Here is a 14,589-nt window from a genome sequence, read left to right as displayed (position 1 = left end):
GACATTCTTAGGATTCACAGCGTGACAAGTCAAAATGGCTGTAATCGATATCACTTAACAGCATGCACCATTGTGTGAATTGTTCACCTGGACAACTTTGGAGCAGCTGTGATGAAAAGATTACTTATCGTGTGCCCTCTTAAGGCTCATTCACACTAGGCCAACACGACACCGATTTCTGCCTGCCGACTGTCGGAGACAGCGTTGTTTCCTTCGTGTCACACTGTACCGCCGCCGTGCTCTCCGCTGACCGTCGGCAGATTGTCGGCGTCGGTACAGTGTGACAGAAACACCGACACGAAGGAAAAGACGCCGTCTCCGATAGTCGGCAGGCCGAAATTGGTGTCGTGTTGGCCTAGTGTGAATGAGCCTTTATTGAAGATGCCGAGACATCTCCGCGTGGTCTTTGGCTAAGGCGTAGCTTCGTCGTCGTGGTGGTGAGCAAGCTGAGACGCGTGGGTACAGGCTGTGTCTGTGTGCTCCAATACCGGCAGACTGCGAGAGAGGTGTCTGTGCTCGTGCACACTAGACATTTTTACGCCTTTTTGGGTGTATGAATGGTGCTCGGTTGACCAGTGGCTGACATCCTCACGTTTAATGGGTAACGTGGAATCGTTGGTGAGGACCGATGGAATTTTCTTGTTTGTCGCCATTTTTGTGGCAAGTAAAAATGACGATAGCTGTGACAGACGACAGAAAAAGTGCATTGAATAAGCGTTTAAAGCTATCACTGTAAAATTCTCTCGTCAGGTATTTCTGTGCACTTCAGGTTGTCAGAATTAATGCACGGTTTTCAACTACGCGTTTTTTTGTTGCACCTATTGTTAGAGATCGCTGTCGTGCGCAATAAAATTTTCCTAGCGCTAAAGGTAAGAATTTTACCCGTAGGACAAGCAAACAACTCTAAGGGTGTAAACGTTTTAGGGTGTGGGGCTGTGCTGCTGTTTCGCGATGTCTCAGAGTGCTCGCGTGAATCCCGCAGATATGGGACACGGCCGGCCAGGAGAGGTTCCGGAGCGTCACACACGCCTACTACAGGGACGCACACGGTGGGTCGGCATATTGTGCGCCTTTGCGCTTTCGTACGTGTGCTTAAAGGGTGAGTAAAAAAAAAATGTTTAATGAGGGACGAAGAGTTTCGCCGGCCCCGCTGACTATGCTACTTTACGTGTTTGTACTAAAAAAGAAATAGAAAAAGAAAGCATGCGCGGAAGCGTAATAACACGCCAATTACAGAATTCCAGGGCTGCGGACAAGCCGAGAACTCGTCTAATGGCCGCACTTTTTTTTTTCTCAATTCCGCTGAGGTGCGGCCCTTACACGGGATCGAACCGTTTCTGCGCACCTCGGATCCCCGGATGTACCGTATTGGATCAGGGGTCAACGCGCGGCTATCGCCGTCCACTAGCGGTGCGCGCGCAGGGAGCGAAAATGCGCACGCGCGGCATTGGCGTACCGAACGCGATCGCTTCTCCGTGGAAATTTTTCTTTCTCCAAATTTTGTGCTGCTAAGTTGGGGGTGTGGCCGTTGCACGATTCTATACGGCAACTTATTTGTTTCCCGTTTTGGGGAATGTTTATCCGATTGTTTCCATTTTAATTTAAATAAACGCACCCCATCGTAACAGTTTTATAGATCTTTCGAAATAATTTTTTTTTGAAGAACAATATGGCCGAAGCAGCGCCTCGATTTTTTCTAAACGATTTATTAGAGCAGTCGAGAAGCCGTACATAAAAAAAAATGTCTGTGCATGTATTAGTGCTTTAGAAATATAATAAGGCTAAGATTAACTTTCCGTAACAGATACACTGAGAAACGTCAGGTAATAAGGAAGTGCATTTTCGAATTAGCAAAACTGGGCCGAGAAGGTTCGTTCTAAGCGTATCTACAATTTTAGCACGAATGTTGAGACGGGCTTACGATTGTGGGTTGTATTTACGTCAATTTTTGCTTTTACGCTCGTCGGTATCGAACTTTCTTGTTTTAGTTTAATATCACATGACGTGAAGCGAAGCGAGTGCCGACAAGGTCCGCAGAAACGTTATATTTTTCGAAAATTAAGGTACACCGTGGTGCGTGGTGCATAACAACGCAGTATACAGAATCAGCTAAGTTTATTTTTGTTCTGCTTGCTCTTTGCAATCAAAAGAAGCGCATGAAATAGTGGCAACCGGCGCCAGAGAACGCGAGGAACAAGAAAAGGGTATGTGGACGCTTTGGGGCGCCTTGTGATCGTCCTATTTTTTTGTCCGTCATGTTCTCTGGCGCCGGTTGCCACAATATAATGAAGCAACTAGACTAACAACACCTTTTGACCGTGCAAAATAGTTTAGGTGCTTTGTATAGAGCCTTGCTTTGAATCGACACGGATGCTAACAACGTGAGTGTTAGCATCCGCATGTCGTAATACAACTGTAGTACGCACGAAACAGTCGATTGAAGCCATTGTTATTGAAGCGAGATATCAGGAATTAGAATAATTATTTCGATTAAATGGCTTACAAAAAATTCATTCATTCATTCATTCATTCATTCATTCATTCATTCATTCATTCATTCATTCATTCATTCATTCATTCCTATTGTTTCAATTTGCACTGGTGACTGCGAGAGCTCATGCGAGCGACAGTGAGTGGCGAACAAGGAGCGACTCGCGACTATGTTCACAGCTTCTCGCCCAGCATGCCTCTTTGTAAACCAGAATATTCACAGGATCGCGGCCGTTCACGCGGTGCCGCCTGCTTTTACGCCGAATGAGTTTGCTTCTTCTTGACCAATAGCGAGAGAGAGAGAGAGATATAGTAGTTCAGAGGCGTCGACTGTTGGACCAGTTGGTGCAGCATGTAATGTCGTTGAGCGAAAGTAAGGGCAGGAAGAAGCCATGTCGACAGGACAGACGAAATTATTTTCGTCTCTGTCGTTCGACAGAGAGAAGTGCTGAGCGAGAGGCAGAGAAGCTAACCAGGCTAAGCCCGGTTGGCTACCCTGCACTGCAAAAAGGTTGAAGTGGATTTAACCTTGACAAGAAGAAGATAAATTAACAGCACGCACGCACGCGTAATTAAAAGTTAATTGTTCAGTTTATCACGAGCAGTCATAGAAGCTGGTGCATCTCAAGAACGCAGCAGTGCGTTTGTGTCTGTACACATCACAGACTTACAAGGCCATGGTGCCACGATGTGAAATAGTCCCTTGTGTGAAAAACCTGTCATGAAACTTCCCTAAAGCTTTTAGAATGGCAAGCCTCTCATCTTTTTACGATGGGCAGTCACACAGAAGGCTTATTAAAGGTTGTTTTATTCCACACGTGTAACAATTGTCCACTGTACTAGTTAGGAATTAGCAGGCTTTCGTTGATGAAGCGCCTGCTCGCAGGTGACACAGTATGATTTCGTACTGTCCAGTAAAACCGGGTAATGTTGTAACTTCATACTTGGGTCCATGGCGTGCAGGCACCGATTAGTAAATTCGTGACCAAACAGCACGAAAGGTTAAGCCAGTGCAGAGACGTCCTTTAGAAACGGGCTTGCATCTCGCTTCACAAAACTATGCAAGTATTTCTAATGACCGTAAACGTGAGTTTGCATCTGCTGTCTTACACATGCTTGAATATCGGAAATCTTAAATTCCATTTTTTTTTTTTTTTTTGCTCAGGTTCCGATGACGTATCTTTGGAAAAAAATCTTGCGAACATCTTGGAATGTGCTTTGGCAGTGTCGGCTGTGGCAGCGCAGTCTTTAACGAAGCAATACCGGCAATTGCGGTAGGCCTCCGTACGCAGGAAACCGCGTGTGAAATAAGCGTCCGTGTATTCTGACGTCTTGCTCCGCCGCGCTGCTGATCACTTCACCCAGTCGCAAAGATGTTATCATCGTTTGCCATTATAAATGGTTAACGAGCCGAATCGGTGAAGGGTGCTTCTCCGTAAAGATTGTATAAATGTGGGAAAGCCACCTGAGAAAGCGTGCAGGGGCAAGTTTTGAAGCCTTTGTGAAGAGCATACAGTAAACACGGGATGTCGCCCGTGGAAAGTTTATTTCTATCTTATGCTTTCTTGTAAAAGAAGCTCCATGATAGCACTCTCGCGCACCTTACTCGAGATAACGCGTTCTTCTACAATTAAACACGCAGAAACAGAGACAGCGGATGGACAGAACAACAAATAAACTAACAACTATAGTTGTTTACTTCCAGAATAGACAAAGTCATCATCAGCCTGGTTACGCCCACTGCAGGGCAAAGACCTCTCCCATACTTCTCCAACTACCCCGGTCATGTACTAATTGTGACAGACAAAGTATATGTACATTAAAGTTGAAAACACCAATAAAATTAGGCCAGACGCTTTACGGACGCGCGTCGCTCAAAACAAGCCGTATATATGTTTACATCTTTTTGCGACCAACAAGGACGCAGATGCCGTTCTCTCAGTTATCAGCGCCCTTGTGTTACGCCTTGTAAATCTTCCTGTTTATCTCTAGCGGATATCTTCGAAGGACACGTGTGCCGGTGCGCAAATCCGGTGCGCACACTCGTCGTCGGCGATGCTCGGCTAGATGACCCCGCCATCTGCGCCGTCTACGCACCAGGGACCGAATTCACAACGTTTTTCGTTCGTAGTAAAGGTTGTTTGTCATTGGTTGGCTGCCATCGCTAACGACGTGTCCGACAGCTCGATCGGCTGACATCTTCTCTCGAGAATATAGTTATAGCGCAATAATTGTTTTTTAATTCGGGCCCTGATTTTGCGGCACTACGTGTTCTTCGACTCCACTGAAATAAGGATTTATGAGGCGTACTGTACATAAAGTTTCCTACATAAAATTACCAGTGGGACTCTAGTGCTAGTGTCTTCGGGAGCTACAAGCATCACATTTCAGCCATCTTGGAAATGACAGTGCATGCATTTATGTAAAGTTTGTCCTTCTGGCTTCAATAGGCTTTGTTAATTTGCAAACGGCTCTTTTTCATGAAGATGTTGAGTTACAAAGGCAACAATTCTCTGTGAATATGCCTGCGTGGAGAACTTGGTATTACTTTCTCCGTTAAAAAGAAAAGAAAGAATTGCTTCGAAATTTAGGCCAGTAAAGGCAGATGAAGCGTAGTAAACAAAGCCAAAAAAGCGTGTGAAGCCACAAGTGCGAAAGTTGGACAGATTCATGTACTCACCATCATTCCCATGGTGGCTGAACGATAGTAGGACCAGGGTTCCCCCTATGAGCTTTGGTGCAGGAAACTGAATGGCACTTTCGTGAGCACGGGAGCGCGATAACGACAGCGCATAGCAGGCGAGCCCCCCACTTGAAATCGGCCATCGATTGCCCGACGTGGTCCGAGACCCAAAGCAGGCCTCCGTGGATCGCGTCGCATGTCGGATTCGATCGCGTGCAGAAATGCGCCTGGTGGCTCCGCAGCCTTTGCTACATTGTGTACGGTGCCCTGCTTTACAAGCTTCGCGCTGTGGCTTTAACAGCTTGCCCGTCGCAGGAGAGCACTGGCGGCAGGTTACGGGACAAACAAGTGTGTAAGGATCCTAGAGTGAGGCAAATATACGCTAAAGTTGATACGCAGTATGCACAAAAGTTGACCGCTGTTATATATGACACATGCAGATATTCGCCGAAACCGATGTCTCTGACATCTACCGATGCCTGCCTTCTTGCCTCTGTGCGTTCTTTTCTTTCTTTTTTTTTTTGTGCGCGTGTGCTGTTCCCACGTCCTCCGAGCATTTCTCGCCTAAACCTACTCATTAAAGCGATACCGGTCCCACCGTCACGCAATCTACTCTCCCTCCCCACTCAACATTACTTTTCCTGCGTTGTCTGGATATCTAATGCGGTTAGTGCTTTATAGCTACCTAACTAATGCTTTTCCTTCTCCTAACACGAGTGTACAGGCAACTACGGATATTGGAAGTGTTTCATGCACTTTGGGTCTGTCACTTCAATTGCGGCGGGTGTTCTCAACGCCAACGCCCGCGTGTATGTCCCTTGTGTATGTCCTGTATATTCTTACCGCAGAAACTCAGTTTTCAAGAACAACGTGCCAACTAGTCTGCGAACGAATTCTTTTGGGACCGCGTAGACTCCGCGCCGCTTAGATTGCGGCTGCTTCTGCTGCGTGCTTCCCTTTGACGCTGGTCGTCTCGCACTTGGCGAAACAGCGCTAAAAGAGACGAAGGCAACAAGAGGAAGGTACACGCACGAGTGCCGACTCACAATTACAAGTTTGTTCGGGGTTAACAAGTGGGTATACACTGAAACTCTTGACAGCGACAAATTTCTGGTAAATATAGAAAGTCGCGCGTGCGCGACAGAACCTGCTGGGTACATCAGTCAAGAAAACTGAAACCTAATTATATATCGCGCATGCAGAGATGTTTCTTTTTCATGTTTGTTCGGTGTGTAATGTTTCTTTCTTCCACCAATAAACTTGTGATGAGTCAGCACTGGTGCGTTTACATCTGTTTCTTCATCTTCGTGTGTTTTAACGCTGTTTCGCCAAGTGTTCACCCTCTAGCCCTACCCTCTCTGCTACTGCCCATTCTTTCACTGACTAACCCATGCGCCTTGACCGGCTTTCCCTTCTCCAGCGCTCCTGCTTCTCTACGACGTCTCGAACAAGACCAGCTTCGATAACACGAGGGTGAGAGCATCATGCATTCCCGCAATTCGCGCATGCATCAAACTCCCTGCATTGTTTGTACGGGCCGACGGCATGCTGCCCCAGTATAATCGACTGTATAGTATTGCTGTTTAGATATACTTTCGTGCTTTCGCATTGATTGGCAATTTCAGTAATTACCACGCTTGCCTTGTAGTCGAGGGAGGGTTCTTCCGACTGGACGCTGTTCGTGAATTTCCACGCTACATCCCCAGCTCGGTCCCGATTGGCGCTGACCGCTGCGTTACCTGCTTTAGGTCAAATGCCTGTCCTTTACGAGTGGCACCGCGACCACAGCACTCCTGCCGTCTCGGTTCAGTTCAATTTCGTATCACGGCGGCTCTCTCGCAACATATTTCTCGTTAGTTGTTTTCTGTCAAATGGTACTGCGCTGAAGGAAGCGAAGTAGCCGCGATTCATGTGACTCTTCGCCGTGTCTGTAGATACGTACAAGTTAAACTTTACTGAGGAGTGAACTTGTTTTTCAGTTAAATATCTAGCTAGCTAGCCTGTTCACCGCTCATGAAGCTGCCTAGTCAATTGGCTAGCTAGAAGGTGCACACACAGCTCAGTTACCTTAGAAGGTGACCTTGAATGGCGACCTCGCAGTGCCGCCTTCGTTAGCATGTATGGCACTAATCTTTGAGTGAGTTCTAATTTCGTTGAACACAACTTTTAGTAACGCCATTTCGAGAGCTCCGGTGGTTTTCTTTTTTTTATTGCTGTTTGTTTTATACCTTAGCTCAAGACGAGGGCACATGAGTTAATGCCGTTTTCTGACGAATGCTGAGCTCCGCAGGGCAACAATTTGGTACTGATTTGAGGGAGTAAACATTTGTGAGGTTGATGATTTATTTGCTGAAGCAAATGTATTGCCTCTCCCCCCTTCCCCCCCCCCTCCTGCTGCACCATTATTTCCTAGAACTAACGTTAAAACCATTTGAAAGAAGAAAATGTACTGTTTTAGTCACTGTTCATAATTCAGTAAATAGTTTGCTTGTTTTCGTGCGTTTCGAAGAGTATGACAATGTTAACCACTCACCATTCAATAAGAGAGAGAAAGACAGTGCGAGAGAATGGGAAAGGCAAGGAGGTTAACCAGCACAGATGACCAGGCTTGCTACATTACATTGGGAGACGAGTGAGGTAGAAAGACAAAAGAAGACGGAGAAAGAGGCACGGAGCAACGGCACAAAATCACAGGCGGTCACGATCGCCGCACACAATCACAACACAGTGTAACGATTAACACCAACTATAGGCCAAAGCTGTTCGTGTAGCTTATTGGCCATAAAAATTGTAGCAAAGTCTTCGTTGCTCTCTGATGCGATGGCTTATGAGCTTGGCGTTCCAAAACAGTTTGTTCCGACAATGGCATGTGACCAAAGCGCAGCAGCCTCAGTAAGAAATATTTCTCTGTCCAGTCGGCCGCATACATATTTGCCCCTGAGCATAGATCCACGTGGTGCGCTGTTTCTTTCGTGTACCTGTGATGACGTGCCCTCCGTCTTTGTGTGGCAGGCGTGGCTGGGCGAGATCAACGAGTACGCGCAGGATGACGTGGTCATAATGCTCATCGGCAACAAGGCCGACATCACGCAGGACCGCCAGGTGCGCACCGAAGACGGGGAGAGGCTCTCCAGGGTGAGCACGCTTCCTCGCTGATTCCCAGCCTCGGTCGCGCACGTCCACGATCGACTTGCGACATTTCAGAGAGAGAGCAAAGGCAGGGGGAGTTAACCAGACTCGGGTCCGTTTTGCTACCCTGCAGTGGATTATAGGGATGAAATTTCGGAGCGGGGCCCTTGTATAAAGTGCGAGCTGGGCTGGGGTTTTATCCGAGAACACAACGCGTTTCGCAAACTTGTGCCCGCTCACCTTTGTCGGCAAGCAAGTAGTCGTAAATGTTGCTCGTGACACAATATGGCTGCGCTTGGCGAGCTGTGTGCGAGGTCCCTTCAGTAGCGGCTGCGCAATCTGCACGAGGCTGCGCTAGCTGAAAAACATGGAAGCGGGAGAAGCACGGAAACGTTATTCAAGATTCTTTAGGGAACTTCTTAGATATTTTCGGTTGGATGCCTAAATTTGATGCCTTGCTCGAACATAGAATAGAGCTGGGTCCACAAAACTTCTCACTTTGAAGTGCTGTTTGGCATCGGCTGCCATAGGTTCTACAAATAATTATAACGTAATTGTGTGTGTGTGTGTGTGTGTGTGAGAGAGAGAGAGAGAGAGAGAGAGAGAGAGAGAGAGAGAGAGAGAGAGAGAGAGAGAGAGAGAGAGAGAGAGAGAGAGAGAGAGAGAAATACGAGCACGTTCGTTCGGCTCCTACAGACACACTTTTTGCACCGGTAATATAACGGCTATATCATGCCAGAAAAATCCCGCCGCGAATCCCCATGCAAGCCCAAGCTGTGTTAAAGCTGCACCCGCGATGGTCGATTGATTGGCCGAACAGCCGGAACTCTGTACTATTCGTGCTTCTGTGTGCCTCACGTTTTAGTTCCCGTTTGTGTCGCAGGCGATACCCGTACTCCTCGTCGGATGCTCACTGTTTACGACTATTTCAGGAGTACGGCGTGGCCTTCATGGAAACCAGTGCCAAGACAGGCTGCAACGTGGAACTGGCCTTCATGGCCGTGGCACGGTGAGTGAGGCTGCGCGTGCCCACGGTGGGGGGGGGGGGGGGGCTTTTTAGCAAGGCAACAGTGGGGGCTAGTTGGCGATGCTGGCAAGGCGCGCTGCTTGTGCCGCTGAGGGGCACACGTCATTGTTGCTCTTGTTAGGTTTGCATTAATAAAAAACAGTCACAGGAATGAGAGAGAGAGAGAGAGAGAGAGAGAGAGAGAGAGAGAGAGAGAGAGATGGTTGTGCCACCAGGAGGGGCACAACGCGTACCGGCTCTAGAATAGAAACGGTAGAATAGAAACGGTAAATAAAAAGGAAACAATGTTCAGTGAAGAAGAGAAGAGAAATGAAGAGGGAGAGAAACTAACACGTACACACAAAGAAAAAGAAGGGGGGGATTAGAACAACGCAAGAATAAAACATGCATGAGCCTCAGACAGACATTGGGCGGCACCTAACATCCGGCAAATGTTCTATAAATTAGCACAAAAAATCAAGCAATATGTTTGGCTATTATGGGGTAGAATAATTGTGCGGCCTTAAAAAACGACAGAAGTGTTCTGCATGCTTGATCACGTTTGGACGCACAACCAACGGTGCATATAATCTCGCCCGTTGTGGCAAGCCCAGTGGACGGTCTCCGTAAAGCGTAAGACAAAGACGCACTCATACGGATAAAGACGTGATGTGCACTGTTCTGTCGCATAAAGAAGCGCATCGTTGTAAGGTTAAACAGTTGTTATTTCGTGCTTCCTTTCGACTGTGCCTTCTTTACGTCCACTGTAGTCACGTGTGTCCGCGTCCCTCAGTGCGACAAGCAGCGCACCCTTCCCCCATGGTGGGGCGGTTTTCCTTTAACGGGCACCCATTGCCGAGGCCGTGACAGGCTTGCCTAGGAGGATCGCTGCAGGAAAGCAGGCAAGAGTGGACAGTGTTCGTAGTTGAATTACATTGAGACTTTTATTTTCTTCAGTGCAGTTCAAGAAGGGTGCAGAAGCGAAAGGCGCACAACGCCTGGCAAAGGCTGCTCCGAACCCGCAACAGCCTTTCGATTAATGGCAGACTGTTGGCGGCTAAGAATCAAGACGGCACATATTGCGACACGCAGTTTACGTGCGCAGATAATTAGCAGCAATAATGTTTATGTTGTTTTAAGCAAGTTCGCAACCCAAAAATATATATTGCATAATAAGAAGATGTATCCGGACCCGGAGTTGCAACATGTAATACTAATATTAATGTTTATATGGCCAGCTATTTCAGAAGTGCAGATTAGATGAGTTTACAGCTTTTTGTTCACATTTATATTACAATATATGTGTATATATGTTATTTTTTTCGTTTGTCATATGTGAAACGTTTTGTAACTTCACTACGCGCAACTACTCACTTTTCACTTAGCGCTTCTCATGCATTCTTGCAAAACTGTGTATATTTGTATTGTTAAAAACACGCGGCAGCTCCGCGCTGCCCATGTCTTGTGGTCACAGGGGGCAGGGTGTTTTTTCAAGCTGCACTTGCAGCTTTTCTTCCCCGTCTCCCCCAATCTGTTGGAAATCTGTTGGAAATATTCAATATTCAATAATGCTCTGTCAGTCGAGGAACGGTGGTGTGGTTCTGTAAAGCATGCGCATGGTCATTTTATACTTAGCAGTACGTATAGCGGGCGACACCACGGCGCTTCTTTCATGTCCCACTGTTTCGGTTCCATCTTCTGTTTAATGCGATAGTTATATGAGTATCATAATTGGGCCATTGGCGTTGTGTACCCGGGTGTGTAAATGCGGGCCGTTTCCGGGGGGCACATTAATCAAAGGTCAGTCCAACCTGATGCCATTACCCGATGCGAGTCGTCTCGAGAGTTTCATTGCGATGGCATTACACATGAATACAACTTTGCCTTCGGCGATGTAGGGAAATACGCCCTGGCTGTTATGCGAGATAAGTACTGTGAACACGTGCCTAACGGGTTTTCGAAGCTCTTCAGAGCCTCGAATGAACAGAAATTATGGTTTAAATACGAAGACGACATCGATTTCGCAGCACTGCCTTTGTTCTGTTGTGTAGCCTAATTGTGTATCTGCTTGCGTAGCTACTTTCTTTAAGGATGTGTGGCCTGCCAGAAGTATAGCATATTGTGTCGGTATGCAGGCTCACTTAAGCGACAAAGGCTGCGACTAACTCTAGACCACAGTGCCATAGACTAAAAACGAGCTCAAGAAAATTCGCGGTGCCGGTCACGTGACCAAGCATACCATTGGGGAGCCGAAATTCGTAATTTATGTTATACTAAATTAGAATCCGCTAAATTCTTATCTTCGAGTGTTTTGCGAACTTTATCGGGTTTACCTGAGGTGCGGTCTAACTGACGATCGCGCGGACGTACATAGCGCGCCCCGAAAGGCGAGTACAGCGAAAGATTGATAAGTAGTTGGTGTTCGTTCATCTTGCAATGCGCCGAGTGCAACGCAGTACGACAAGTAACCACGCCAGGGCGCACCAAGGACGAGTACAAGTCCCCTGCGTGGTGCGTCCTACCGTGGTTGCTGTACAGCCACGCTCAGTTGTGCTCGGCGCATTACAACGTGCCCCCAAAGATGGCGCAGAATTATGTGGCGGCTTTGCGCGCGAATGCAGCCCTCGTCGAACGCTATTCTCGCAGGGAGCTGAAGCAGCGGGCGTCCCGGTCGGTGCACGGCGCATCGGGCCGCTTCAACATGACCGAGTACATTCGCCAGGAGAGCCAAGCGAAGCCCAACGGCTGCTGCAGTAGTTAGGGATGGCGCGTCAAGCTCCGGCTGCCCTTCTAGCACCCCCAGCAAACTGCGCACGCCGCCCCGCACCCCTCCCGACCACCCTGGCACAGGTACCGGCCGCCAGCATCGATGCCGGTACTGGAACTGCTGGCTTCGGCGCTGCCGCTTCCGGGGCTGCCGGAAGCGCCAGCCAAGTTCCAGCACCAGCGAGGCCGCTTCCCGCGCTGGCTCTGCCGGAACTACTGCCGGCCGGAACCGCTCGGCTGGCGCCGCGTGGTTTGGGGTAAGGCAGTAGCGCGGTTCCGAATCGCAGCGAGACCAGCTCCGGGACGGCCGCTACTGCTCGCCCAGAAACCATCCGCCTCACTTGTGACGCCGGAAGTGCCGCGATCACCACGGACTGAACGGCTGGTTCAAGCACTGCCTTTATTTCCTCGGCCGCCGGTGGCCACAGCCCTCGCGGCCCGACTCGATCGCCGCGCAGCCAGTTGGGCTCTCGTTTCTCCGCTGGGTCTGGCAGCCCGCCATGCATGGGCCGTGCCTGTTGGTGGGGGCGAGCGGGCAGCACTCCTGCCGAATGCGTGGCCGCGGGTGGGCAGCTTTCGGGTTTGCCCACTGCGCAGGGAGGCATTTCGAACGCCGCCTAGCTGTACCCTAGCGCGGTCGGCCTCCCCGGACTGCGCTTCTGGTTCGGCAGCCGAGATGCCACGCGAGCCGAGGGGAATTTTCCTTGCGTGGAGCTGCATCCAAGTATGGTTACCTTGGCGGTCAGAGGCCTTGACTGTTGGTGCGGCTGCATTTTCCGTCGTTTAAGTCATTCGCGCGAATAATAACCCTGAGGAAGCGAATCGTCGGCATCCGACGTAGCGGTTAAAGACTCAGACTGGCTGCGCGGTGGCCACGTGGCCGAAAAGCCGTGCGCGCAAGCTCAACGTGCGCGCGCCTTTATGAGACGGCAGACGCGCGCAGGGGCTTGTGCTCTTCCGTGTGTGCCCCCTCTGTTGACCTACCCTATAACCGCGCCTGTATATGCGGCAGCAGCAGCAGATGTGGACTGAAGCTTGGACTCTGTTGGACTGTGTGCGCGTGTGTATGTGTGAGTGTCTGTTTGCGGAAGCCGATCAAGCGGCTTTTATTCTCGGCTGCAGTTGTCGAAACGGCAGCAGTCGATAACTGCGCAGACAAAGAAGCTCCTGCGAAGCGCGTTTTGTTGCGTATGTGTTATGCGTTTCGCTGCAAACGAAATCTCATGGGGTGCGATAAACAGCGAGGTAAAAGGAAATTAAACCGTTTTTGCTATCTTATTGGTTGAAATAAAAACGCGGCCGACTCTCAAACAGGTCCGCCATATGCTCCTGCAGGTCAGTCTTTTTCAGTATCTGCATTAAAAGTTTCACCAGAGTATTAAAAAAAAGTATTCAATTACTCTGGTTTTACGTTCAGAAGTTTAGTGGCTAGTGTGAGACATGTCGCAAATTAATCAGTTGTTCATATCTTTGGCTTTTCGCAGAGCGGAGATTCTTTCACGTCGAAGCTCGCGCGGTTCATACTTGCAGTGACGCCACAACCGCCGCCGCCGCTGATGGTTTTAAATAAAACGTGGGTAACAAAAATTAACTCAGGTATGAAACTTCGCCACAGCCGAGAACCGCAGTTTCCGGTCCGTATGTTCCTGAGCGTCGGTCATTTCGCGTCTGGTGGATGGCGGGTCTCGAACGACAACAGCGTGACCTCTCACGCCGAGCTTGCCTTCATAATTTTGACGAAGACTGCTGCACTAAGACCGCGAACGGCTGGCGTAGCGGACTGCGAGATCTATAGCTGACATCGGTTCAGCGAGGCCGTGATCGATTAAGAAACACTGGACACTCATCAGTATTAACGTTATCGTGCCGTTGAGCCAGTTACACTGTGCTCTTCAGTTCGTCTTCCATGCACAGTGTCAACGTGAAAAAGAACCGTGGAGACATGCCCCACAACTGCGTTCTGTTTCATTTTGTTTAGCTGTGTCACGTTTTCATCCGAGCAACTCTGCTAGTTCGGGCTCTTGTTGCACTCTGTTTACTACGTCACCAGGCAGCATGGGTGTGCAAACTTACTTCCACTTGTCATTTTATAGCGGGGATTCCGATGCACAGTTAGGAGCCTGTTATTTTTCTGGGTCTGGCAAAGTCTGCACCTTCCTGTTATCCGCTTCCCGTGTGGTTTTTCACGTGCAAATGGTGGTGTCATTTTTTCCAGCGTTGAGAAAGAAAAAAAAAAAAGCTGGTCTTCACGACCGTACGGTTAGGGTAGTCATTGCGCGCAGTATTAACTCGAATCATGGTTGTGCTGTAAACAGTGGCGTAGCAACGGGGGGGGGGGGGGGGGGGGGGGGGTGTCATATACGTCTGAAGACACCCCTCTTTCCGCCGGCTACACCCGGGGGAGGGGGGGGGGGGAGGTGTGACAGAAGACCTATGGGCCCCGGGTGCCAGACGACCTAGCTACGCCACTGGCTGTAAACGTTATGCACAGAGTACCTCTGTCCTTGAAACCTAA

General features: G+C 49.0%; 1 protein-coding gene across 4 annotated transcripts in view; it reads left to right on the top strand.

Moving 5' to 3' along the window:
- LOC142589564 (ras-related protein Rab-37-like) overlaps window positions 1-14,328 on the top strand; it is a 137,002-nt gene extending 122,674 nt beyond the window's left edge. For all 4 annotated transcript variants that reach the window (XM_075701025.1, XM_075701028.1, XM_075701027.1 and 1 more), the window contains 5 exons: window positions 983-1,049; window positions 6,594-6,646; window positions 8,186-8,308; window positions 9,235-9,311; window positions 11,955-14,328. In XM_075701025.1, the coding sequence (XP_075557140.1) occupies window positions 983-1,049; window positions 6,594-6,646; window positions 8,186-8,308; window positions 9,235-9,311; window positions 11,955-12,069 (435 nt within the window). In that variant the 3' untranslated portion in view covers window positions 12,070-14,328. The remainder of the gene's footprint in view (window positions 1-982; window positions 1,050-6,593; window positions 6,647-8,185; window positions 8,309-9,234; window positions 9,312-11,954) is intronic.
- Window positions 14,329-14,589: the final 261 nt, after the last annotated feature.

This window comes from Dermacentor variabilis, chromosome 8 (assembly GCF_050947875.1).
Source record: "Dermacentor variabilis isolate Ectoservices chromosome 8, ASM5094787v1, whole genome shotgun sequence".
NCBI classification, from domain to species: domain Eukaryota; kingdom Metazoa; phylum Arthropoda; class Arachnida; order Ixodida; family Ixodidae; genus Dermacentor; species Dermacentor variabilis.
This window is presented reverse-complemented; position numbering and strand designations above follow the sequence as displayed.